Source organism: Aethalodelphis obliquidens, unplaced genomic scaffold (assembly GCF_003676395.1).
Source record: "Aethalodelphis obliquidens isolate GAN/ISIS:26980383/991018 unplaced genomic scaffold, ASM367639v1 scaffold134, whole genome shotgun sequence".
Classification (NCBI taxonomy): Eukaryota; Metazoa; Chordata; class Mammalia; order Artiodactyla; family Delphinidae; genus Aethalodelphis; species Aethalodelphis obliquidens.
In genome coordinates, this window is record NW_020838078.1 from 92,399 (window position 1) to 119,780 (window position 27,382).

At 37.8% G+C, this 27,382-nt stretch overlaps 2 protein-coding genes and 1 non-coding gene across 8 annotated transcripts; all 3 read right to left on the reverse strand.

The window, feature by feature from the left end:
• Positions 1-4,366: 4,366 nt before the first annotated feature.
• On the reverse strand, positions 4,367-4,440 carry LOC113616360 (small nucleolar RNA SNORD107). The gene has a single exon (XR_003431278.1). It is a non-coding gene; the product is annotated as a small nucleolar RNA SNORD107 (small nucleolar RNA).
• Positions 4,441-7,815: 3,375 nt separating this feature from the next.
• SNRPN (small nuclear ribonucleoprotein polypeptide N) lies at positions 7,816-19,408 on the reverse strand. Of its 2 annotated transcripts, none has more exons than XM_027099616.1 (8): positions 19,244-19,408; positions 13,571-13,716; positions 12,138-12,289; positions 9,755-9,866; positions 9,150-9,302; positions 8,569-8,707; positions 8,089-8,214; positions 7,816-7,983 (listed from the first exon to the last, which is right to left on the reverse strand). In XM_027099616.1, exons 2-8 carry the CDS (start codon positions 13,571-13,573, stop codon positions 7,946-7,948), a joined length of 723 nt encoding a protein of 240 aa, XP_026955417.1. In that variant the 5' UTR covers positions 13,574-13,716; positions 19,244-19,408; the 3' UTR covers positions 7,816-7,945. The 2 variants fall into 2 exon arrangements, with proteins under 2 accessions (XP_026955417.1, XP_026955418.1); XM_027099617.1 differs by having other exon boundaries at positions 13,571-13,628; positions 19,244-19,262.
• On the reverse strand, positions 13,571-27,361 carry SNURF (SNRPN upstream open reading frame). Of its 5 annotated transcripts, none has more exons than XM_027099620.1 (4): positions 27,254-27,361; positions 22,549-22,644; positions 19,280-19,408; positions 13,571-13,639 (listed from the first exon to the last, which is right to left on the reverse strand). In XM_027099620.1, the coding sequence occupies exons 1-3, from the start codon at positions 27,265-27,267 to the stop codon at positions 19,300-19,302; spliced, it is 219 nt and encodes a 72-aa protein (XP_026955421.1). In that variant the 5' UTR covers positions 27,268-27,361; the 3' UTR covers positions 13,571-13,639; positions 19,280-19,299. The 5 variants fall into 5 exon arrangements, 3 of the variants coding, with proteins under 3 accessions (XP_026955421.1, XP_026955420.1, XP_026955422.1); XR_003431266.1 differs by having other exon boundaries at positions 13,573-13,716; positions 19,244-19,408; XM_027099619.1 differs by having other exon boundaries at positions 13,573-13,716.
• Positions 27,362-27,382: the final 21 nt, after the last annotated feature.

Consider the following 27,382-nt stretch of genomic DNA (forward strand, 5'->3'; position numbering starts at 1 on the left):
GAATTTCATTCTCTTCATCTCCTAACATTCAATGAACAGTTCACACATATTCATCATTCACTGAGTATTTTAATTTCAATACCATTACCCAAACACAATTTTTCTAAGTATTTAAATAAATTCATAAGGTACATATATCCAGCTAATTAGTTAATGGGATTAGATTTCAAGTTGTTTTAAAATGCCGTGGGGGAAAATAAGGTTTATCACGTATGCATACAAATGCCACATATATAGGGGCTTTTTACTGGTAACTTTCGAAGGCAAGTTGATATTCCATGGCAAGGAAAATATTCCACCCCACCAATCCAAAGACTGCCAATGAAATGCAAATATACAAGAGCCAAGATGAAGTACAGGCCAGTATAAATTTCTATTTTGTCTGTAATTTTAGAGCTGGTGAAGCTTCCAGCTAAACTCAAGATCTGTTGTCCTTCCCTTCCTATCCACATATTCTTACAGGGTTAGCTTATGTTCACTTGAGTTTGTACAGACTAGCCAATACTTCAAGTTTTACCCAGCTGAAATAATTTTCAATTCAGTAGATACCCTTCACACACTTGAATCTTGGGGAGAAACCTGGAATGAGAGATGCTGTCCTGATGCTGTTGGATCAGGCAAATCAATACAGATTAAAAGATCTAGAAAATGTCTCTACAGGAGAGCCCTGGCCAAAAAACCCTTAAATTGGTATGAGGTGTAGACTTCCGTAGCAGTCCGTAAGTACAATTGCTCAGGATACTCCAGAAAAATCTGTTCATCTATGTTAACAGAAAAACGGTTTGCAAAACTACCCTAAAATTATCCTGGGTTGCAATCACATTGTATCTTGTTGTGCAAATTTCTTGAGATTCTTATGGACCAAAGGGTAAGAGGAAAGGAGTGTCTGAATTTTATGAATCCAAATGTTCAGCCACTAGAACTGGAAAATTTCCAGTTTTGACAGTGGCAAAAGATGCTCTAAATATTATCAGTTTATATAATCTTTGTCCTCTTCTCTGATTATTGCTTATTTCTAACACTTTTAAAACATGTCAACTGCAGATTTATGAAGGACATGATGTGGTTTCGTCATCTTTCCCAAAGACTGCTATGGCAGACAGATCAATTAGAGAATCTGAAGCTAGAAGTAAGGGGACCAGTTAGAAGTTTCAATATGAAAGGTAGCTCCAAAACAGCCATATATATTGGAGTATCTATTGTGCAAAAAAGATTGTAAGTTTCTGGATGAAATCCTTTGTCCATCTTTCTTAGGCTCCATTCATGTCCCTGAATGATAGCCAATCACCTTCTAGTTGACATCATGTTTCAACTCTCTGTAAAATTGATAGTGAAATATATATTACACGATGATTTTAAAAGGATTTATGAATTAATTTGAGATATTTCCCATTTATTTGCCATTACTTTCTTTGAATTATCTGTACATGTGTTTGTCATTTCAAAAACAAGTATTCAGTCTTTTCTTTTACAATGAGTTGTAGTACAATGTTTAAGGTGCATTATAAAAACCAAGAGAATAAATAATCAATATATTTTGCCAACCTAAATAATATCACAGATGAATTTTCACATACTTTTATGTGGTCAAGTACTCTGTTAGCCACTAATAAGTAAACTCTGTTGTATATGCCTCAACAACTATGCCCTCTTGATTTCTAAGAGGTATGCTCTAGAAATAAATTCAAATAAAGACATGCCTTTTGTTTCTGTACATGAAGATTTATTCTCCAGTGAGCTACACTAAACAGGGAAAGGTGTCTTGTAAGAAGAGACAACAATTTCTCTTTCCAGCAAAGTCCCAAATCAAAATTTGGCACTCTCACATAAGTGAGTTGAAGGCAGTACCATTCAGGGAATTCCCTGGCGGCCCAGTGATTAGGACTCCACACTTTCACTACTGAGGGCCTGGTTTCAATCCCTGGTCTGGGAACTAAGATCCCATAAGCCACACAGTGCAGGCAGTGGGGCGGGGGAGAAAGTACCACCCAATTCCCTGCTTCCAGGCTGTGGCACAATAAACTTCCTTGTTTCTTGACTCAACACTTACAAAAAAAAAAAAAAAAAAAATCAGAAAATAAAGGTTAAACGGAAAGCCAAATTTTGCCTATACTATAAGGCAAATTTCTTGTATCTTTTGTTCATTCACATGTTGATTCTACCAGTAATTAAGACAACAATGTAACAAAACTTACTATCCATCAAAAACCTACTAGATGCCAACTTTTATGACAGGCCTTGGAAAAAGAACAGTCATAATGACACCAACTCCTCTAGTGAACCATTAATGTTTCATTCTCCTATCTATGCACATTCTTGTAATCATTTTTCCAAAACTTGTCATGTTATAATCTTAGACAAACAAAACTATTATTCAGTAACTCAAGGCTTTTATAAAAGTTTCTTCTTCATTGTGACTTAAGCGATTTTAGGAGGTGGAATATTTGTATTGTTACTTTGACATCACTTAGGGCCATAATTCACTCTTTTAGTCGAGAAAACACCCTAAAATTCAAATCCAGTGTCTAGTCAAGTTCTCTAGAGAGGGGGCTACACATTATGCAAAAGATAATTAGAAAAATGCCTGAATTTTCTGCCATCCTACAAAAGAAAAATTGGTATCACTGCAATAACTTATTCTCATAGTAATCATATCACAATTTTTAAAAATCCTCTGTGATTTCTTATTTTATTCAGTCCAAGCCATGGAAATGAAGTCTCCTTGTTTCAAGTCTGGGTTCATTCTTCAGTTGCTATAGCATGGGGAGTGACTCTGTTTTGACTCATATTTTATATTCTTTACCACTTACAAACCTAGAGGAATCCCAACTAAAGTGACTAATTTTCAGATTTCATAAGTAAAGTGGACAGTTCATTACAACACTAACACTACAGAGAACCATCATTAGAAAACAGTACTAGATTTCAATAACCAATATGGCCAGAGTATTTATTTACTGCTAAGCTATAACATATTTGATGAAATTTCCCCAGAAAACAGGACACGTGGAAATCTATTGGTATTGCCAGTTTATGGTCCACTTAAAATGACCCAGAAGTGGATGCGTAAAATAAAATATATATGCCTAAATGCAAAGTAATTCAAGTTATGCATAGTTCAGTGACTAAAACAGAATATAAACTGGATAAACCTTACCCTCAAAAGTATAAGTAATAGGTAGAAGTTACCACATCTAGGAAATCAACACACTATTCACTGAGATCATATCTACTCTTAGAAATATTTGTTAAAACATCTACGGCTTCCTAGAAATTTTTGTTTATTGGTCATTTTTATGACTGAAGGGCAGAAGTCTTATAGAAACAAGGTTTCTTCATCTACCATTTGCGAAGTTGAATGAAGAATCCTGTAGCAAAAACCCAGCAGCTCCCCTGTACTAACTGCTCCTATTCACTGCTGGCAAAGATGGACTGGCCATGTGAACACCTGAAGCTGTATATTAACATTCACATCTAGAACAAACATAACTGGATTTCAAATACTGCTCTTCTAGTAGGCCTTCACCATGTAACTAAACTGAAACAGCACTTTATTTCCACTTTCCAACAAAAGTGACTAAAATGTATCCCTATAAATACATTGTAAACTTCATGACAAAGTATTTAGCTTTTCTGAAACACATCCTGGTAATACACTAAATAGCTACTCCCAGATAAGGGTCAAACTGACTACTGAGACTATGGAGTATTAAGAGTATGAAATTAGATATCAGACAGCCCTAGATTCTAATTTCAGATATTTCACTAAAAGAAGTAACTGTAAAGTATCTAATAACATTTTAAAAAATCAGTAATGTCATATTTCTTAAACATTTACCCTGTGATAGGCTCTGAACGCACTGACCAACTGCAAGCAACTGAAGAAAAAAAAAAAAAATTCCTTAAACACCAACATCCCTGTAAGGGCACTTACCACACTCATTGCGTTTCATATGTGTTCCATAAATATTCTTTCTGGACAACGCTTAGACACCTAGAGCTCTGTCATTCAATGTCTGATCCAAGAGGTGGCAGCTTCCTTTTTATATGTCTTTGTTTCCATCTCGCCACCTGTGTGCCTTCTGAGATCCAAGGGTGAGCTCCCATTTTTGCTTTGAACAGTGTGTGTGGGCGCACACACACACACACATATATACACACACATATATGTATATATAAAAAAAAGAAAAAAGAGAAAATAATTAGCTCAGAAAAATCTATGAAAAGAAAAAAAAGGGATGTTTGAAAAACTGGCAAAGTGTACGACTACACCTGCCATTTCTAGCTATTCAGTTTTCACATGTCAAGCCAACATTTTCTGCCAAGAATAATGTCCTCTGAAAAGTCTATTGAGGCACAGTGACTGGATTTCAGAGTGTCCTTTTAAGCTCAAATTTTGAAATCATCATGTTCAGACAAGGTCCTGTGTCATCATAAACCTAGTCAAGGCCTCTGCAATACACTCCTACTTTTTTCTTTAAACAAGGTTATTTTACCTTGTGGTTTGGTCCACAAAAGGAGTGGTTTGTTTCTGTCCTAAAGGCAGCTAATACGACTTTTAGCCTTGTTGCAACACTACTGGGTAGGATCCACAATGACATTTCAGAAAATTCAGTGACCAGATTCTCTCTTCCTTTGGCACTGCATATGACTGAAAAAGTTTCAAGACCAAAAAAAAAAAAAAAAAAAAAGATAACATGCATTGCTTTAAGAAAATACAAATAACTGAAAATTATTATATTTATGGCCAGTCCCAAGGGAATTAGAATGCAAAGATGAGTACAACAGAATCTGGCAATGTATTATAAACTGAAAACCATGTATCTGAAAATTTCATGATACAGTAGAGGCTTATAACGGACTATGTGCTGTAATCAGTAAAAGTTTTATTTGAAATTAATACAATAAAGTGTTTCTGATCTTTTTAAGATTTTGAAAATTCTAGACAAGTACTACCATTTTCACATAATTCCATAAATTACCTCTACCAGTAAAGACCTATAAAACAAAACATCAGTTTTGTTTACAAAAATTAAAGACTTCTGATCTCACTTATAATGTGGAATCTAAAAAATCTGAAGAATAGAATGGTGATTGCTTACAGGGGCTTAGGGGGTGGGGGAAATAGGGAGATGCTGATCAAAGGCAATAAACTTTCAATTATAAGATGAATAAGTTCTAGGGACCTAATGAACAGCATGTTGACTAGTTAACAGTATTACATTGTATACTAAAAATCTGCTAAGATGGTAGATCTTAAATATTCTCACACACAAAAAAAAAGAAATGGTAACTATGTAAGGTAATAGACGTGCTATCTAAACTTACTGTGGTAATCTTCTCGCTATATATACACATTACAAGACATCATGCTGCGTACCTTAAAATTATACAATGTTATTTATCACTTAGATATCAATGAAGTTGGAAAAAATTACAGGATTTTAAAATTTGACAGGATTACATGATTAAGTAACAATGAGTCTATGAAGGCAGGGAACTATGTCACATCTGACATGCTTTTACACCAAGTCCAGTTTACCTATCACATAAGCACAGAATACCACACTCAGAAACATGAAGGTTATTTAAGGTAGTATAACTATTATATCCCAGAATTCTTACTTCAGTTTTAAAACGTCCCAGAATTCTAATTGAAACTGTAAACCACACTGAAAATATGTATTGCTATGCAATGTGTATATATTTATGGAGTCACAGTTAATAAATGTGAACAGGAAATCAGGAAGTTGTTGTCCAACCATGTTTTAGATGAAACATGTATTCATCTAAATGCAGGAATGCAGGAAAAATTCTTAGGGACATCAAGTATTTACTTCCATGAATGTTTGCAAACTGAGTATACTGGTACATGACCCCAACGGAACTCTGCAGAAGCTTTGAATTAGAAATCCATAACAAAATACCCACACTTACCTTATACCCAACATGCAATTACATGCATATCTGTGTCCCAAGTTTTCTTAGTATATTTTCCACAATTAAGATCTCTCAAAAAAAATTCAAGGAAGCTCTAGGCAGAGAAGACTATTATCACCAAACAAAAACAGCCATTAGAAATAAGCATCTTGCAGAATATAGAGCTCTCATCACTCACCTCTCACTTGCAAAAAAGGCCATCTTTAGTTAAGAATATTAGAGAACACGTCTTCTTCAAATATGCTGTGTGACCACTCATGTCAAAATCTAAAGGCCATGCATGCCAGCAGATGTATACAAGGATGTTTTCCCTCCAAAAACAGAAAAAGAGTACCACAAATTATTTGAAGTTGATCCAGTGAGGAGACCGCTCAGAAAATAAGGCTCTTTACATACTCTTGCTCTAAAAACTGAAGGTTGTATCTGTCATATATATCAGGGTCAATTTTATCCTAAGAGAATGGTTGGTTTTGTCTACAGTGATCCAGATGCCTGGGGCTCTGATAACCACAGTTCCTTTGTAACATTCACAAACTCTGAAAAAAGTATCACATATGTATTATAAAAATCTCCTAAACGAAGGAAGGCTTGGCTTCTTTTGTTCCTTACCTCATAGTGGCCATTGATCTTAAAAACTACTTTGGGATAGACCACATAAAGTTGGTGCCAGCAACTGTAGTCATTTTGAAGGCCCCTTTTCTTCCAGAGACTATTACTTGAAAGGTTATGATTTAAAAGCTAGAAAACGAAACACAAATACAACCTCTGCTGATAAACATCAAAGGAGAAGGCACAATCAGTCTACCAGTCTTAAATTATTATTATTACTACCAATATCTAACTGTGGTATTTTACAAGCTAATTCCTACAATCAATAAGGACTCATTTATTGTCTAGTTGAAACCTTAGCCGTAAAGCTTAAAACCTCCTACCTCTTCCTTTTAAAAGTGATTTCATTGTTCCCTAACCAATTCTAACTGTATCTAGATATCTGGCCATTCCTTAACTATTTAACTGGAAGATAATGTCTACTTCACTGAACACTTCCCATACATCACTAACTGATGCAGCTGGATATAATCATAATTTGTACTTAGGAGTGTCAACTGTCCCTGGCGGTCCAGTGGTTAAGACTCCATGCTTTCAATGCAGGGGGCGCTGGTTCAATCCCTGGTCAGGGAACTAAGACCCTACATGCTGCATGGCACGGCCAAAAAGTAAAAGAAAAAAGTGTCAACTGTATTTCAGAGTGTAAGTTATCTTTAAGTAACACAACTTGTCTCAAATATGCAGTCTCCCCAGCTCCCAAGACCCACGCTCTGCCATTCATTTAAAAATTTGTAAGTAAATACTCACTAGTAGGGAATGATGATTACTCCAGGATAGTGTCATCTCTCTGACCGCACAGGCACAGGGCACAGTAAAAAGCTCATCAACTGAGGTAAACTTTCAAGCAAAAGGAGTACCCTCCTATTCCAAATGCTTTGATTGAATGAACAAAGTCTAATTCAACACCACAGTTCCCTTCTATAGATGGCCTTACAAGGCCTTTCATCATATCCCTACTTTCCTTCAAGTATGTATGGCATAGTAAAGTAGAGAGGGCTATGTGTGAATCTTACATGAACCACTTAACCCCCTGGATCCTTACGTGTAAAGGTTATTACCTGACACCAGTCAGTGCACAAAGTCAAAGTTATGAAGCTGAAAAAAGTATCACGACCATTTTATCATAAGAATTAAAGAGAAAATTATTTAAAGGAGTTGGTTAACAGGATTTACCTAATCCAAAATAACTTCAAGACCAGAAAAATCCCAGTCTTCACCCTGACCTCAAAAATAAGAACAAAAGGCAAAAAAACGTACAACAGTAGCTCACAGTTTAATTTATGTATTTATTAGCTAATATTAATGCAGCAGAGAAGACAAAAGCTCACAAACACTCCACACATTTCACAAGACACATTGCAGGAAAAAAAAGTGACTAAGAAGGATCAATAGTATCCTAGGGTCTTGGTGGACGCATTCCTGGGGGAGGTGGACCTTGAAAAGAAAAAGCAAAATTCCATGAGATCATAAAATAATAGAAAAACATATAAATATTCAGGGGCCTGGATAGCACCACTGAGAATATGAATACCCACTAACCTCTTATTCCTGGTGGAGGGGGTCTCATTCCTGGAGGGGGCATGCCTATTGGCGTCCCTCGAGTAGGAGGAAGCCCAATTGGTGGGCCCATGGGTGGTCTCATACCAGGTGGAGGAGCCATAATTCCTAAAATGAAAAATGGCAGAAATAAAGGCCTCATAAATCAGCTAAGATGGGAGCATTAAACACAAGATAATATTTAAAGAAATAAGCCTGGTACTAAGTAGAGTTGAACAATTTCTCCTTGACCACTGCCATGCTGGCCATCCCAATTCAAAAGAGTCCATAGCCTTTCATTTAAAATCAGTTTCCAAAAGTGGAAAACATATTCCAAGTTCCTAGTTAGGTAGTTAGGCTGGGCCTTAATTCAGTATCTTCTTATTTTTCATCATCACTCCTCAAGATGATACAATTTTTTCACAGATCCACACCTATATCTAAGAATCAAATTCTTTTAGTTCTTGTCCATCAATTCCTTACCTGGAGGTGGAGTTGCTCGACCAACAGGTGTAGGTGCAGTCCCACGCCCTGGTGGATACTGAGTTGGGGCTCCAGCAATGCTCGCAGTAGCAGCAACTGCAGCAGCTGCGACAGTGCCTCTTCCCTGTGGGGTCATTACCTGAGAAGGAATGGTTAGAAAGACAGTAAAGGTAAGGCACTTCCTTGCATCATTCAAATACAGAAAATAAGCAGTTGATCACGGACTATTAAACAAAAAATTAAGGCAATTCTGCACTTCTTGGCACACTATTTAAAAATCTTGGCACACTATCACATTCTCCTTTAAACTGAACATGCCCCCTTTTAACCTAATCAGCCCTTTTGCATTTTCTCAACTCTGGTTTATCCATCCATATTCCTCTTCACTCACCAACAGTGATGAGTTACTGTTATCATGGTGGCTTTAATCTACTGCCTTCCTAATGTACATCTGTACCTTTCTTCCCTCTACAGTATATGCTGCTTACATAGTATAGTACGTACGCTCAGCTTTTTCAGTCTCCTCAGCCTCAGGTTCTAGGCACTTTCTCCCAATAATATAAAAACTTGTGGTTCCTCACCTGTTGGGATGGCCCCCCAACCCCTCGGACAGGGCCCGCTAATCCAGCAGGAGCCTGGGGAATTGGAACACCAGCTGGAACACCTCTGCCGGCTGCCCTACCAACCCCAGGGCCTCCTGCAGCTCCAGCAAGTGGTACCCGAGCAATGCCAGTCTGAAACAAAAAAATTATAGCTTGAAATCAAATGATTTATGAAAGTTATCAATAATCTTATTCCTAAAAAGCTACCCCTTTCCCACCATTTTCCCATTATTACCTATCTCATATTAGTTCTGTATTCAAAATAGCATCACCGAAGGCATCCTACAGATTAAATTGTACATTTGTCAAACTGTGAGTCCATATATTTTCACAACCTTACCAAGAGGAAATAAATCACCAACTCCTACCCTTATCTAGGTTGCAGCCAGCAGGTAGACTAACCCATCAGAAAACCCTTAATCTCCCAGAATAGACAAGCAAGAACTTACATCAAGTGCCAGGCACGTGTTACCTGACAAAGGCACACTATACTGTGCCTCTGCTGTACCCTGATTTAGCACATATTTCAAATAATGTGATGTCCTTCCACATTAATGTTCTGTCCTGTCCTACATCTTCCTTACATCTTTGGGGGGTGGTCCCTCCACAGTCATGGAAACCAAGTTCTCCCCACGCAGCAACACCAGACCCAAAACCCGCTTTTCTTCACGCTCTGGCTGCTTAGCATTCTTTGGCCTGTAAATCAGAAGAAAATTTTAGTATGATAAGTTATGGGTCACTCACTAACATTTTTATAGATAAGTATCAATGAAGACAATAATTAATGCTCAGATGCTCATGCTCAAACAGTTAATGAGTTATGACAAACAAAACTAGACTCAACTGATATATAAGGGTGAATGGCTCTTTTCCTATCATACTTCAATCTTCCAGAATGTTCCCTCAGTATTATACTACAGCAAAACTAATTTCTTCTTTGTGAAACACAGATGCAAGTAACGCAGCTAGGACTGTTTTTTTAATAGTACTGATTGCAAAACTTGGAATTTTACTTTTTTCTTTCAGTTTTACTGAAATATAATTGACATACAGCACTGTGTAAGTTTAAGTTGTACAGCATAATGACTTACATACATCATGAAATGATTACCACAATACGTTTAGTGGACATCCAACACGTCTTATAGATAAAAAAGAAAAAATGTTTTTCCTTGTGATGAAAACTCTTAGGATTTACTCTCATAACCACTTTCATATATAACATACAACAGTGTTAATCATACTCATCATGTTGTACATTACATCCCTTGTACCTAATTATCTTAAAACTGGAAGTTTGTACCTTTTGACCACTTTCATCCAACTCACCCTCCCCCATCCCCTACTCTGGTAGCCACAAATCTGATCTCTTTTTCTATGAGTTTGTTCTTGAAGTATAATTGATCTACAACACTATGTTAGTTTCTGATGCACAACACAGTAATTCAATATTTCTATACATTATAAAATGATCGCCACTGGCTAAGACTTTAAAGACAGGCAAAACTGAAACCTCAAGTTTTCACGTTAAGATGGGATTTAAATCATTTTTTAACTAAATACGTAAATACTGACGACAGACAACTGAAATAAAGGATGGGAACAGCAAGAGGCAATGACGCCATACCAAAAAGTTTTTAATAACAGACACCTGTTTATTCCTGGACTTACCACATACTATATAACCATGGGAAATTTTTTTGAAAACTTTCTTCTAATCTCTGTGATTCTAATTTCTTCATCTGTCAGCAGCAAAAATCATACATGCATGAGGCTTATACCACATACTACAGGTAATGCATTATTTAGGAGAGATTATTCCTGTAACTTACTGAAGAGTGAAACAGAAATTAAGAATATACCTAAAGCATTCATCAAATGTCTGTAGTATTCATCAACACTGTATTTTTAAAAATTTTTTCAGTAAAAAGGCAGATTATTTAAACAAAAAATTAACATTGAAGCATTCACCATTCTAGAATTTCTGAAATAATCCAACTTTGTATGCAGGAAGACGACTAAGAATGAATAAAAAGGGAAGGACAGGAATATGTTACTAATTCTATTCAGATTTGAGAAGAACAGACTTATAGCAGTCAGGCAAAGGTCATCATCACCTTTCTCTTCATATCTGAAATCCCTAAATGAAGTGGTCAAATTAAATTTTTGGACAGTATATCGTTAACTGTGGAAACAGAAGAAATAAAGCCAATGGTCAAGGGTGATGCCTTGTAAATTCTGCCAAGAGCCTGAAACAAAGCCATCTTGAACATCTGGAGATATTACAAGCACTGACCCAAATACTCTGAATGAAAAGTCAACTGAATGGAAGTAGAATGTCCCTGGGATCTAGCAAGTGGCATGCTCTTATAGTTAAAGGAAGCTCCCCAATCACAGGTGCAAAGAGGGTGACCTCCTATGGTAAGGCACAAACGTACAGACATTATTTCTGAAGAAACAGCATGGGCAAACCACAAAGATAAATAAGCAAGGGGATTAGGGATTGAGACCAAATCAACACTGACCATGAGGATTCAGACAAAACAAGGGGCATGCAAAGAGGCTGGCCAAACAATTGCTAGACACAGCCTGAATTATTCTATTCACATCTCAACTCCTCAACCATGAAGAGTAATTGTTATTCTTAAGATTCCCTCAATCTTGTTGAGGGAATGTTGCAGATTAATGTTACTGATCATTTCTCAATTTTCTAAATAAATATAACTTGTTATTTTGATCATACCATACAGTCTTATTCCCAGTTTAGTTCATAATTGTATTTCCAAAATTAAAACAGTAGTATGGATACAGCTGACTCTTAATACTGGGAGATTCATCCAATTCAGAGATGAGGCCAGGATATTAGACAAGAGACCAGTCCTGCCTTTACCCTACCTCCTTCAGTTACCCTCCCTACCATTCAGCTTCTCCCTCAGTATCCCACTGCCCAAACCCAAATGGCCTTACTTGATCTTCCTGAACTCATCACAATCACAGAGGATCAAGTTCATATGTTTGTCAAAGGCCTTAAAGGTGCCAATGAAGATCCGGCCATCTTGCAAGATACATCTCATCCTATAGTCAATGTGCTGCAGCATCTTGCTGCTCTTTCCCACAGTCTGGAAGGAGTAAGAGAAGAGTTAGTCATCAGCTTGTCTGCAGCTACTTTCTAACCCTTTCCTGTTTCTTCCCCACTCCTATACCAATCCAAACCTGGCTTTCTTAACAAAAATATCATGCCTCCATTTCTTTTCTCCATACCTTTAAGATACTAGACCAAATTTGGACCCAGGACCATTTATACTCCCCTATGGAACGCTCTGCTTCTCAGAATCCCTCCCTATGCAGTCTTCCAGTACCCTAAATATATTTCCTCCCCAAGAGACTCCCAAACCCAGCTCTCCCTTCTAGTATTCCATCATTTTAATCCCTGTCCTTTCCCCAATTCTAATCCCAAGCTCCACCCTCATACAGAATACTTTACGCTGTTAGCTATTTCTTTTTCTCTAGACACCTAGCCAAATGGTGGGAAACTCCTATCTCCATCAAATCTTTGCAACTCCCATCGACCCACTGCAAATACGATGTATCATTTTTCAGTTCCCTTTTAAAGATCTCTGTCCTGGTTCCACCACACCCCACATCCCATATAATTCAGAACTTTGATCAGTGTTCCTCAAATTCTTTTTCTTTCATTTTTGTCCCACTAAGGCACCTTTTTAAAAGATTTTCATCCTAATTGCCCACTCCAATGAAACTTTAATATGCAGAAATACTGTATCTATTTACATACTGTGGCCCTTTTGAAGACCACAAACCACTGTCAAATCTAACATTCTTCCCATTCCTCAAAAACTAATTTTCAGTCCCTTTGGATATCTTTCCAGTTAAGAATATATGTTCTTGATTAGCTAAACTTAAACAGAAACACAAAATGGATTAGGATGCTGTATTTCTCTCTACAGACAGCCTTCCTTTGTACCAATCAAGCCTCAAAGCCCCAAACCCCTCCATTTTTCTTTCCCTGTTGATTCTGCCAAGGCCTTTCCCCTGGCTGTGGTTTTGCTGGACCCTCCATTTTTAAAGTAGTCTTGTTATCTATTGAAATCTGACCTCAGAGTCCCCCATCTGCAGGACAGTCCCTTACCACTGTAATTATGACCAAAAACTCTCTTTTGTATTTCCTCACAATGCAAGATTCCTCTTAAGATGTTTCCCAAACCATTATACCACTGTAACAGGACAACAGACATAGGTCTTCACCAGTTGTTATTCCATGAATGAAGCGTCATCTCTATAGATTAATTCCATATTAAGAACCCCCAAACACCCCACACTCTGGAAATTATATTGGGCATTTACATTAGCTTCTCACCCCTCTGCCCTAATATACATCTTACCATGATTGCTGCTCCACCAAATCCAATGTCCACAGGCAAGTTTCAGGATCCTTAAGACCTAAGGGAAGGCTACAGATAAAGGTATGATGCACGTTCTCCTACAAACAATGCAAGCTGGGGCGGAAGCTTCGAATAGTAGATGGAGCCTGCAGAGGAAAGCATGATCTAGCTGCACTGCAATCTACCATGTTTTAAAACAGGTAGACAATTTTGCATGAAAAGCACTATAAAAGACATTCAAAAACATCCCCTCATACTCTCATACCCACCAAGTAAACACCAAATTTCACTATTCCATCACCTTAACTTCCACATTGTACACACCCAGAGTTAACAGGTGGTTAAATTTAATTTTACACAGAAATTTTTAAACGTTTCAAAAATAAGCTTCATTTTCCATTCCCAAAATGTATTATTTTCTCTTTCCATCCTTATTTAAGGTAGTGTTTCATTCTCTGGTCACAAATTAACACCAAGTCATCTCAACTTCAACATTTTGGTATCTTTAAGTTTCTCCATCTGAGTTAGTCCAAACTTTTGCTCCTTGGCTGAACTACCTAAATGTTTTCTACCTCAGTGTTCCCTTTCCCCAAGCCAAAGTCCCTTCAAAATAAGCTAGGAAATCTCCCTTCACCAAGAAGCTAATATATTATCATATACCTGCTTAAGATGTCCTTTGTTAAAAGGGGACATAAAACTACTAAATGTTTACACGGATATACGGTCAACTTTCTTAGTAATCAAAGAAACAGGCATTAGAACAATACTCTCATTTCCCCCCAATATACTTAAGAAAATGCTTTGAATAAGTATGAGAACCAAACCTAGCCAAAACTGGTAAAGGGTCTCAAACTGCTAATTATACTCATTTAAAAGGAAACACACAAATTGTTGTCTCCACTATGTCTCTATATTCAATAGAGAAAATTTCCAAACAGTAAACTGCTTAAGTACATTTAAAATCTATTTTAGGATGTGAAAATGAAATCATTTAAATAGTGGTTATGAACTATGGCAACATCAAAACAATAAAGTAAAAGAATGGTGAGGATACCATTATACATGTGGAAATATAACACTAGATTAGAAGAGATCATAATGATATAAAATAAATAATTCAGTAAGGATGGTAAAATGCAGAGGGGATGTTTCGCTATAATTACCAAAATCTGATGGCAGTTCAATACATTTTTATGAGAACTTGGGGGATATCAGGTTTTCTAATAAAATAAACTGATCATTACTCAGAATATCTCCCAAGCTTTGTTCTCCACATGTAAACCACCATGCATCCTTTGTGCAGCTTTTCCTGAAAGTCAATCCTCCCCCCAATAAATGTAGTTTCTAATCCAAATTCACGTGAGAAGTTTAAGGCCTATAATTCAGATGTTCTGAATTCTGACAGGATTCTCTATAAAGCAGACGATAAATTCAGGAATACTTCGTATGTTTGAATTACTAGCAACTTCCACTTTTATGATAGCATATCTAAGATTTAAGATCTTCATCAACCTATGGAGACAGGAAGTAAATCAAGTGGTTATCTGAACTAGGGGTGGAAATGGGGAATGAATTAAATGGGCACGAGGGGATCTTACTTGGGTAATGGAAAATACTAAGAGTATATGTGGCAGTGACTGCATAATTCTGTAAATTTACTAAAAAGCACTTGTTTATAACTGGATAAATTCTATGGTATAGGAACTATACACCAAGAAAGCTGTTTTTAAAAAGCAAACTGTCTGGACTTTCAAATAATGGTCAAAGTTCATAGTAAGATTACTTTTTACACTGCCATTGGTGCCCTCAAAGAAAAATAACACAGCTAAACGTTCAACAAGACACTACTACTGGAGCTCACTCCCTTACCAACAATGGAGACATGCAACCAGACAATGAGCCACAAGACAGTGATTATTAGGGGAAAAAAAAGATGTAGCTGGATGTAGCTTTTGAAAACTTCATTTAAAGGAAAGAAATGTAATCACAAAAAGGTTTCAGATGTAAAGATTAATATAATGGAAACTAGTATCAAATGTGCATTTAAGGTGGGAATTTGTAGTAACCTCTCCAGTAAAAGTTTAAAATTCAGAGACAGGGCTTTTACCTTCAAGTGCCAAACAGATTTTAGAGTTGAGATTTCCCAATCCGACCTGTTTCAAATGTTTTATCCCGCTTGGCCTTTCAGTAAACACATACGTCATCAGCCCTAGTTCATAGAGTTTAGCTATTAAGAGATCAACAAATGCAAACAAGATTTCCTGGTATACTGGATCAGAACAAAAAAGGAAGGCCAGTCAGGCATGTGTCTGTCCATCTAACCTGTTTGAGGTTCCAAACCCCTCCCATACCCACTATCTTGTTACCCAGTTATCAAGTATAAAAATGCATCTGGTGATTTGAGTCATGGACTAAAAGAACTGGAGACCTCAGAACTGAGGATGTAATATGTATAAAATAATTTGCATAATAGGATATACATTTCACTCAGAATAGGGGTTGACTGACTAGGGAGGTTAGGAAAGGCTTCCCTTAATAAGAGGGACTTGAAATTTAGGAACACTTATCTCTCGTCCCTAAATTTAGCACACCATAATCATGAACCCTTGTAAGGGAAAGGAGATATATCACTTTGTAGAATGATCAAATGTATCTCCACAGTAGAGGAGAACAAAATGCTTTATGAGGAAGAAGACAAGAGCAGCAATATCACACTGCATTAAGGAATTAGCAGTTACGGTAAATCTCCTGATGAAAGTGCACATAAGCAAATAAATGGCCCAGAAAGCCTGACCAAAAATATCCTGGGATTCCTCAGAGGAGGAAGTTCTCAAACTTTTGAAAAGTGTGGAGTTTGAAATGATTAAACTACGTAAATATGTAAAGCTTCCTTAAATCAAAGGATATGATGGTCAGACTTGGCCAAGCAACATGTAAGAAATGAGAAGTCACAGAATAATGGTAATGTATTAATGTTCATTCTCTTGGTTAAATAACAGACCCTTCACAGAAAAAAAAAATGCAAAAAGTCTAACATGAGAAAACACAAATAAGTGGAAATTATTAATCCACAAAGCAATGCCATTTAAACCAGAGGAAAACAATGTTTCCCTTTTTGAAACTGTTTATTTATCAAAGGGAAAAAAAAAAAGACAACAAAGGTGGTACTGAGAAATTATCACTCTAGTAAGTATTCTTGATGGCAAATCAACACTGCTTATGATGCTGTTAGAAAGCAACATAACAAAACATTTAAGAATCATACTAGTATTTATACCCTAAGCCCAAAATTGGATCCTTACCCTAATAAATTAAAAGTACCAAATATATCTTAAAAATATAGCACTAATATTCATAACAGCATAGCAAACTAGGGAAAAAAAACACAGGTACAAATGAAAAGTAAATCATGAATGGACCATCATTTATTCATTACAAATGATAACTGTGAGGACTATGTAATAAAATGAAGGAACATTAATGATATACATTTAAGTGGAATAGTTTAAAAGCATGATTACAATTAACTACATTTTCAAAAGAAAAGCAAAAGGGCAAAATGAAAGAAAATTCAACCTCATGCTGCTGCGGTTGAAACATGGGTATTTAAAGTCTGTGGTTTACTTTCCCATTTTTCTTGGCTATCACTCACATGATTTAGATTTTTATAATGAAAAAGAAAACATATCAATTGTTAAAATGCCTTTACCCATTTACATGTATAGTAGACTTTAGCACTAGTCTTAGACCTGACCCTTATCCCAGAAATTCATCTGGTTCTCTACCGTGGAATATTTACTTCATATACTCTCCTTCTACAACCCCTTTCCCTTCACCACACTGTATATTATCACCACTTCCCTACTGGCCCTATCTTAGTGTTTTCATCTTTGAAAGTGGTTCTCTAAGAGAGAGATTAGCCAACTTTTTCTTTTAAAGGGAAAGATAATAAATATTGTAGGCTTTGCCTGCCATTCAATGTGTCACAAATACTCCCATCTGCCACTGTACTGCCAATAACAGCCACAGGCCATACGTAAATAAATAGACATGGCTGTGTGTCAATAAATTTACAAAAACAGGCAATAAATGGGCCAGATACTTTACCAACTCCTGCTCTATAACAATCCTAGTACCTAGTACTGTTTAGATGAAACGAGCACTTGAAACTCAGAAAACTGGATGGTCCTACTTACAGATAATGTATAATTTAAATAATACTTTACTCAGGAACTTACAAGAGTATGTAAACTGCACTGAGAAGCCAAAAAATTCTTGGTTAAAAATAGTCAATTATGCACACTTACTTATTTAAAAACGCCCTTACTCTGGGGAACAGCTGAGAACAATGATCAGATTCTACCCGCCCCCCGAAATCAATTCCACTGTCTTGCAATCAAATCCAATCAATTACTGCCGAATGCTGGGTAAAGGATTCAGCTGGGGAGGATTTTCCCTTTGCTTTAAAATTTGAAATGATGGCCATAAACAGGCCTAATTAATTTGAGTTGAGGGGTTATATTTCAAAATAGAAATAAAGAAAATCTAGAAGAAAACTCATCTATAAACCCCTTTCCTCTAGCAGTTTCTAAAAAGTATACATTAAACCCTTTGGATTGAGATCTTAATTTTTTAAAAGTCGGAAAGGAAAAATAAAGTATTAAATCAAAGTTAATAGTGTTTTCCTAAAAATCTAAGCAACCAACACAAGACACACTGTAAATAAACCTACATTGAAACATTGAAAAAATCATAGATTAATAGCTTTATTACATTGTCAGCTGATTCAAACACATTGGTAAAAAAAGGTAAGAAAAAGATAAAACAAAAAAATTAGTAAATAAGCATGGGAAATACTTAGCTTCTCATTTGCTAATGGATGTGATATGTATTCATAATTCAATAGAAACAAATTATATATAATTAACATAAACAATGAAGATGAAAGTGTAACTGGCACTATATTTTTTCATGACAACAGACTAATGTAATAATTCATAATACAATTCAGAAAATGTACCTTAATTTCAAATTCCTTGACTCAATTTATTTTTACATCTGCATATCCAAGGAAATGATCCTATCTAAAGTTTTATGCAAAGCAATTCACTGAAGCTTTATTTCAAACTACCAGCAGAAAAAAAATGAAGTCTCTCATAAAAAGAAATTATAAAACATATTAGCAGGATATTCAGCAGCTATTTATAATGAAATATTTTTCATATGTTACGGTGAAAATCAGTACAAGTTAAATATGAATAAAAAAACTACCTAGGGCTTCCCTGGTGGCGCAGTGGTTGAGAGTCCACCTGCCGATGCAGGGGACATGGGTTCGTGCCCCGGTCCGGGAAGATCCCACACGCCACAGAGCAGCTAGGCCCGTGAGCCATGGCCGCTGAGAGGCCCATGTACCAAAAAAAAAAAAAAAAAAAAAAGAACTACCTAAAAAAGCAAGGACTATACAATGTCTGAAAAGTAATACATGACAAGCATCAGGGTAAAAGCATTAAGACCCTGCTTTTACTTTTTTAAACTTTCTGCTATGTGTTTATTTGTATGAAGCCTTTAAGAAAAAAAACTTCTTTGGACATAACCCAAATAATTAAATGACCTCCAAACACCCTACCCTTTAATTAGTTCTTTATTCTTGATCATGACTGCATCAGCTCTAACCTGTTTTATTTTGTTTTCTCTCTTGGAATCAGCTACCTGGGTGTTCCAATACTTCTTTAACCACCTCTTGGTGTCTCAGCTAAGAATGCCTGTCTCAGTTCCGCCTGGAAATCCACCACAGGTACTTGCTGCTGCTGCTGAGATCGCCTTGGATACAGGTGACACCTATGACAAGAACACAATACACATAAATGAAAAGACATTTTCCTATATAGATAACAATGTGAAAGAAAACAGAGACCCTTACATTTAAGGAGATCCTCATTTAGGGTCAGAGCATGCCATTACCTTATGAAGAAAGTATAAAACTGTAGACTCCACACAGAGTTACTGGGACTGAGGGATACTTACCCTCTTGGGGGATACTAGCAAGGAACTTAAAAAAAAAAAAAAAAGCTCTTTTTGTTTAAAATGCCCTGTGAAAAGTACCATCAGTATAATATCCATTACTTACTTTCCAATCTGGAAACAATTCTTTAACCCCCAAGGAGGGAGGTGGGCATTTGTTAAGGCATTTCCAGTGAGACATTAAGGCTGTCATTCATGCTGACAAGTCATTACCTGAAACAAAGAACTTCCAGGGCCCAGGCTATTTAAGCTCTTAAACTATGTAAACAACCATCTGTTAGTCATCAGAGAATTCTGGAAAAAAACGCTCAATATATTCCTACCTATCAGTCATCTAGCTGTGAATCTGATCCTGAGGATAAGAGATGCAGGAGGTTACACAGTTGCTGGCTAATAATACAAGCACGGAAAAAAAAAAAAATCACCAGCCAATTCTGCCCTTGTTGATAAGTATATATATATGAAAATATTCAACAGCAGATGGATTTGAAAATGGGACTGTGATAAAAGGTTTTCTGCTATTTTCTGTAGTTTTTAAATAACATTTTTAACATTCTGTTATATAATAAAGAATTAGGCTGGAGGTAACCTCTAATCCTTTGAGTTTAACAAGTGATAGCAGTATCTTTGTTATTCATGGTGGGCCTCTGGGATCACACCAAAGTTAATGCTAACTAGATGACTCAGGATTAAAGCTGGGCTTAGAGAATATCAATACTGCTTACCTGTTCCTATAATCCACTCACAAAGTGGATAAAGGTGGCTGGGGAAATTACACTATTTTCCTAACTCAAAACTCCCCTCAGCTTCTTCCCGTAGTGCAGCACCCTCTAGTATTTTTACATAATATACATAACAGACATCAGGAAAATGAAGTTATTTCTTCTTCAAAAGCAACAAAATATTTCCATAGATATTGACAAACTAATGACACCTAAAGCAGTCTTTTACAAGATTAGGATATGATAATCTGTTATACTGGTCCACATTGATGCTGCACTGGATAAAGGCTCTAATAAAATATAACAAATATGATAGAACCTTCACCCACTAACAAAGATCCTCCCCCAAGAAATCCCCTCCACCCATACCTCCACCAATCTCTAAACTACCTCAAGATATTTCTAGAGACTCTGGGGAGGAAAAAATGGCACTTTTAAAAACTCTGAAGTTACAAGAGACTGAAGGGGAAAAATTACATTACTATATAAAAGAAAATAGGCAAATGCCTATTATAAAGGACAAACTATAAACTATTCACTCTTAAATATTCCTTTTCAAAGTAATTTCCAAAACGAAAATGTAACAAAGGAAAGAATAATGAACTATGAAGAATAAGTAAAATAAACATGGGAAAATGGAGAAATCTTTCGCCTCACCAATAGTTTTAAACGTGCAAATATACTGGTTTTTCCACATACAAAATGAAAAAATAGCAAAAATAAGACGCAAAATGTTATCTACTTTTTACAACAATTTCTGTAAAAACTTTACATTTGAAGTGAAATAAAATACAAATAAATATTAATAACTACAGCTGACCCTTGAACATGGGTTTGAATTGCGTGGGTCTACTTATATGAGTTTTTTTCCAATAAATATATTGGAAAAGTTTTTGGAGATTTGTGACAATTTGAAAAAACTTGCAGACAAACCACAGAGGATAAAAATATCGAAAAAAGAAAACGTTAGGTATGTCATGAATGCATAAAATATATGTAGGTATACATTTAACGTAAAAATATGTGTTAATCAACTGTTTATGTTATCAGTAAGGCTTTTGGTCAACAGCAGGCGATTAGCAGTTAAATTCGGGGGAACTCAAAAGATATATGGGGATTTTTGCCTATGTGGGGGGTTGCGCCCCAACTCCCTTGTTATTCAAGGGACAACTGCAATATTAATTTTCAGATTGACTGCTCTTACCTTCATTGTAATAACTAAGAAAAGCAAGCAACCTAAATATCCATCAGTAAGCTAATGATAAATCTAACTATGTTATTACAACACCCATACTCTGCAATTTGTAAAATAAGGTAGATTTATATGCACTGACATGGAAAGATCCCCAAGGCACATTGTTACAGAATAAATCTCATGTATGTAAACAAACAAATCACAAAGATGCCTCCCCTCACCCCATGTGTGTACGCATGAATGCATAGGAAAAAGTTTGAAACAATAGAGATCGAAGTACCTGAGGATTATATCTGGAGAGAGAAGGGGAATGGAGTAGTGGTATACTGAAGGAGGCACTCACTTTTTATCTCAAAATTATGTGTTTTAAGAAGAAATTATATTCATATATTACTAATACTTATAATTTTGAAAAATAACAGCTTTAAGAAAGAAAAATGATGTTACCCACAGATACTGTCAAGATTTGTGGTAATGACAAAATGCACGTAACTGTAGACTCAATATATACCATGTCATTAGAAATGTTAATATATTTTTAATTGAAATGTCCCTTCTAGAAATACGTATGCATATCCTAAATAAATGAAGGGAAAAAATGTATACAAGTTTTTAACTGGGTAAATGTACTAACTAAAAATAAAATTCTAAATATTGCAGAGCAAGCATGAATACATAAATTAACATCTCTTCAAAGCACAGAACATTTTGCAAGCACAGAAAAAGTGACTTAGTAACAATATAAATACAGCAGAAATAATTTTAATATAAATATGTTGAAGGATGTAGAATTTTATCAAGATACCACTCACCCACACATATATGGAAAAAAGGGAAATACTTATTACTAAAATTTTAACAAAAGTTGAGTTAAGTTAGGATGGCATGGTTAAGGATGATTTAACTGCTTTTTTGCTATATCGATATAACATGCACAAGCTTCTTTCATTAATTAAATTCATTTCAAGCCCCTGATCACAGGATACTTTGTTCCAATTTGAAAATGCCCTAAATTGGTTCTCAACGCTGACTGTACTCACTCCTGGTTGCTCAGTGAGGCTGTTCTTCTCCGTTTGACTTGGACTTCTACCTCTGGTACGTGCTGTTCTGTAGTCCGTCTCAGGTGTAAACGGTCCCTGAAGCAGAAAGAGGATTTGTTTTATCCACTTCATCAATTTTTGAAATAACCATTTCTTTAAAGGTTATAGGGACTTCCCTGGTGGTCCAGTGGTTAAGAATTTGCCTTCCAATGCAGGGGACATGGGTTCAATCCCTGGTCGGGGAACTAAGATCCCACATGCCACAGGGCAACTAAGCCCGTTCACCACAACTACTGAGCCCACGCCACAACTAGAGAGCCTGCGCACTGTGACAAAAGACGCCGCATGCCGCAATGAAGATCCCATGTGCCGCAACTAAGACCCAAGGCAGCCAAATAAATAAGTAAATAAAGATTATATTTAGAACTACATTTAGTATGATGGAGTTTTTAAACTCCATCTAATTAACCTAATTAAATCTAATTAAAACATGGTAGAGTGATGTATGTCAATTATATCTCAGTAAAACTGAAAAGAAAAAAAAGTAAAATTGAAATCTTAGAATATCTTTATCCACCAATAGTCAAAATCTATCCTAAAACCACTTTCTCCCTTTAGCATCCCTTTGACGTCAGAAAACTTGGGAGAAAAACTATCTAAAAATTAAGCAAAATTGTGTATTCCTACATATATTCACACATACAGATATAAAACTATACACTTACAGAGATACATTTATATACAGGCATACTACCCATACCTACATATCCCTGAAAAATAACGTTGATTCTAAAAATGGTTTGAAAAATATTTTACTACGATAGATCATTTTGTATAGTGGAATAAAGAATAAAATTTAAATTTCAAAATGTCTAAGCAACCTCTTGTGCAAATGCTTCTTAGGATTTGCAAAATAAGAAATTTTAAAACTGTATAAAAAAAAGAAACAGCCACTGACATTATAATCTTCAGAACAGCGCACAAAATGTCTGCTCAAAGGATCTGAACATGAAATCTACTTGGGTCAACCAGATTAGAAACTACAGGAACCACTCACGAAATTGAAATTCTAAAATGTCAAATCAGAAAGGAGAGAAAGGCATTTTACACAAGTCATGCAATGTAATATATCAAAGGCAGAATTCAAAGGACACATACCAAATGATAATTCCCTAAACCTGTGCTTTTAGAATTCATGTTTAGATTATGCAAAGTAACCAAAATAGCTTACCAATAACCCCAAATTGTTTTCTTGCTTCAAAAACGTCAATGTTCTAATCAGGCAGTAGAAAAGACCATTTTTTAAGAAATCACATATCAGATTTTTAAATGGTAAAAGTACTGAATATACTTTGCTAATCTCCTTGACCTTTGATTAGGCAATGTGACAACACCTAAAGTACCTAATGAGAAAGAAATCCATAAATAGGATTTCATCAAAAGTGAACATTTCAGAAAATTAGCACTTAAGGAAATAAAATGTTATATGTACATAATGTTAATTTTTTGCTCCAAAATCACTTTCATTAAAAAAATACTAATCTGAAAATGCACTGAAAAAATGTGATGAGATCACACAATATTTTTCCTAACGGCCTAATATTCTATCAAATATTTAGGATGCCTTACACCTCTCCCCTCAAAAAAAAACTCAATTATAAACTCAACGACTAGGACCTCAAGAATGAGAAATAAAAAAACACAAAGATAATGTGAGGTAATCCCAGTCTGTGATCTTCCAACAAACATAAGACGATCAGTGCCTCCAAAACAAACGCTATAGAATCATCAAGAATTCTGAGCCACCCAGCATTCAGGAACCAGAAAATAAACTTCTCTGCCAAACCTTTATTAGTGAAGGATGCGGCCTTAACCATCAACAACCCTTGCTCAACGTACCTTGCTTTAGAAAACAACACACAGTCCTTCGACTAAGTGTCCTTGCTCTAAACTTCAGAAAGCGTTCACACTCCCTCCCCATTCTCAAAAAGCCGTGGTACTATACCAAATATTCACAAGGCAGGAGAGAGACCTTCAAACTTCACCTCTTTCCACAGGGTCCGCCATATTGAAGTCCTGAGCCCGAGGGCATGACTACAAAATGGCGGACCAGGAATGATGCACACTCATCTTGCAAAGGGCCAAATGATCAGAAGTTCATATTTGAAGCACTATCTTCCTACAAGCAGAAAAAAGTAGGTGCAAATCATATAAGTATCGCAAAATACCAGACTCCTGCTATTTTTCAAACTACTGGAAAATAATTCCAGAACAAAGCTTCCCAGGCTTCTGAATTTGTATTTTCCTTAATTACATTCTAACTCAGCACACAACCAGGCGTACTGTTTATGATGCACGAGGAAAAAAAGAAAAAAGGCAAGCACATCAAAATCCTGCAAAGAAAGTCCTTAAAAATATCCCCCCAAAAGTCAAAGTAGTGGAATACATAATACAGGAATAGTTACTTTGTTAATTATCCTTTCTCAGCAAATATTCACAGCAGCTCCAACTTCAAAAATGATGGAACGAAACCATTAATTTAAAAATTCGATTAAGGGCAAGAATTCACTAATCCCACATACACCCACATTCTACTTTTCTCTCTCCAGTTCTCCTTGAGCAAGCACAACTCAGCCCTCAGTTCCTAGGAGCTCTGGAGGAGCTGCGACCCCCTGATTTAAGGAAAGTATCTATAAAGATGACATCACCAATGGAATATCCAGCGATTAAGAAATACGACAGACACTTAAAAGAGATGCAGTTGTGGAATCATATAACCTGGAAAGTTGAAATCAGAGGTTATAGGAACGGGAATTGTCTAAAGGGATACTGAAGCCACCTGAATGTGGCGAACAATTAAGACTGTTCACAATACAACCTAGGGAGAATCTACAAAAATGGAAAAGCTCCTGCACCGGTGATGGAGGCTGTCTTAAGTAGCACAGTAAATCCCGGAATGCCCTCACCTCTCTTGGCCTCCAGGCCCTTAAGCGTAACAGAAAACCCGGGGCACAGTGCGGCTGCCCTGCCATTCCAGGCAGGCAAAGAATGTACAAATTGCCCCCTGTATAAATCTCTGATCTCCCCACCTTCCCCACTCCACTGCGGCACTGCAAGGAAATGGTGGAACGCCAGGCAGTGGCTGAGCAAACCTGTCTCCTTCCTCCCCTCCCCCTACCCCCACTGCAGCACAGTAGGGAAGAAAACAGGGATTGGGTACACAGGTGAAGGAGGTGGCTGGCCACCCCACACAGCAAAGACTGCGCAAACCCCTTCCCCCGAAGCATGCCCCACCGCAGGGGGGAAGTGGTGTCGTCGCTGCTGCGCCTGCGCACCCTAAACCCACACCTTCCCTACTGCGGCATTAGGACGCGGCAGCCGCCCACCCAGGCCCGCCTCCTCTACCTAGCACGTCGCTTTGCAGAGGGTGCGGCTGACACCCCTGCCAGGCAGAAGTGGCACAGCTGACCCTCCCACACTGCGGCACTGGGGGGAGGGGCAGCACCCCCCCACCCCCACCCCCACCCCACACACACACACCCCTCGCGCCTGCGCAGACCCATACAGCTGCGGCAGCAGCCATCTTCGCGGAGCTGCACAATGGCAGTTACGCGACACCGATCCCCGCGCACTCCCGGGCTGGCCTTAGAAATTCTCATTCCAAACGCAGGGAAAACCTACGCGAACGAGAGACACCCCTACATGTCACATCCCAGAACCTGGCAGGTCCCCCGCAAGATGCACTAAACAGGCTGTGGACATCATATCCCTCATCTTACACCAAACCCACAAATGTGAGAAAAATAAAGGACTTAAGTATATAAGGACCGGACATTTCTGCAGCCACCCCTTCAGCTGAGGCGCAGGGTAGGAGTTTCGCCACAGTATTCAAATTCTAAGAGCACCACTAGTCACAGAAAATTGAACGTTTTCTTTTCTTCAAACGAATGGCCTCCTCCAACTGCCCGCCCCCGCCCCTCCCCCTCAATCCCCTCTACCACTGCCCAGAGAGCGACTCCGCGAGACCCCCAGCCCTGTCACGGCCCCACCGCCACCCTGCGGCCCCCATCATCGCTGTCACCTCGCCGTCCCCACACCGTGGCAACACAGGCCACCCCGCCACACTCCTGCCGCCCCCTCCAATCACCCTCGCCACAGGCACCGCGGTCACCCCGCCGCGCCCTCCAATCATCCCCGCCACAGCCACTGCGGACACCCCGCCACCTCCTTCATATCAGTGCCACGGGAACCACCCCAACCACCCCCTCCCACTACTGCCACACACCAGTGCCTCCGCGGACACAGCACCTGCTGCTCCCTGGCCAGTACTGCAGCCCCACTGACCCCACCCTTTGTACCCTCCCCCACTTAACACACCACAGTGGCCACCGCGATGTACCCTCGCCACCCGCGGTCACGGCCTTGGACCTCAAGGACAAAGGGCCACCCTAGAGAGGGTCTGAGGGGACGCGACAGGATGGTGCAGACGCGCCAAGACCTGACAAGACGCGGACAGAATACCCCCGAGGAGGGCCAGCCCAGCCCCAAGCCTCCAGAAGGTGCCCTATCCGGCCTCCGGACAAAGAACTTGAGGGCCCAGATCCCCAGTAAATACTGAAATATTTCTAGTTCTGGAAGCCTGGGATATCATGCAAACAAAAATGTTTCCCATGCTGCCTCTGAGGGAAGACACCACACGGCTGACCTGGCCCGCTCCATCGCGCCGCTGGCCGCTCCTCAGAACACACCGTTAGGCATCTCCGGCAGCAGCTCCACTCTACGCGGCCTTTGCCGGGGCGGCACCAAGAAATACGCCGGCTTTGCCTGCGCGTGC

What these genes read in the sequence shown, in the direction of transcription:
- SNRPN (XM_027099616.1), bottom strand. An exon ending in TTGGGGGGCCATCCCAACAG is followed by an intron (nt 8,708 to 9,149) that starts GTGAGGAACCAC and finishes ATTCCTTCTCAG; the next exon opens with GTAATGACCCCACAGGGAAG. An exon ending in CCCTCCACCAGGAATAAGAG is followed by an intron (nt 7,984 to 8,088) that starts GTTAGTGGGTAT and finishes TTTCTTTTCAAG; the next exon opens with GTCCACCTCCCCCAGGAATG.
- SNURF (XM_027099620.1), bottom strand. An exon ending in GCCTCACTGAGCAACCAGGA is followed by an intron (nt 19,409 to 22,548) that starts GTGAGTACAGTC and finishes TTCTTGTCATAG; the next exon opens with GTGTCACCTGTATCCAAGGC.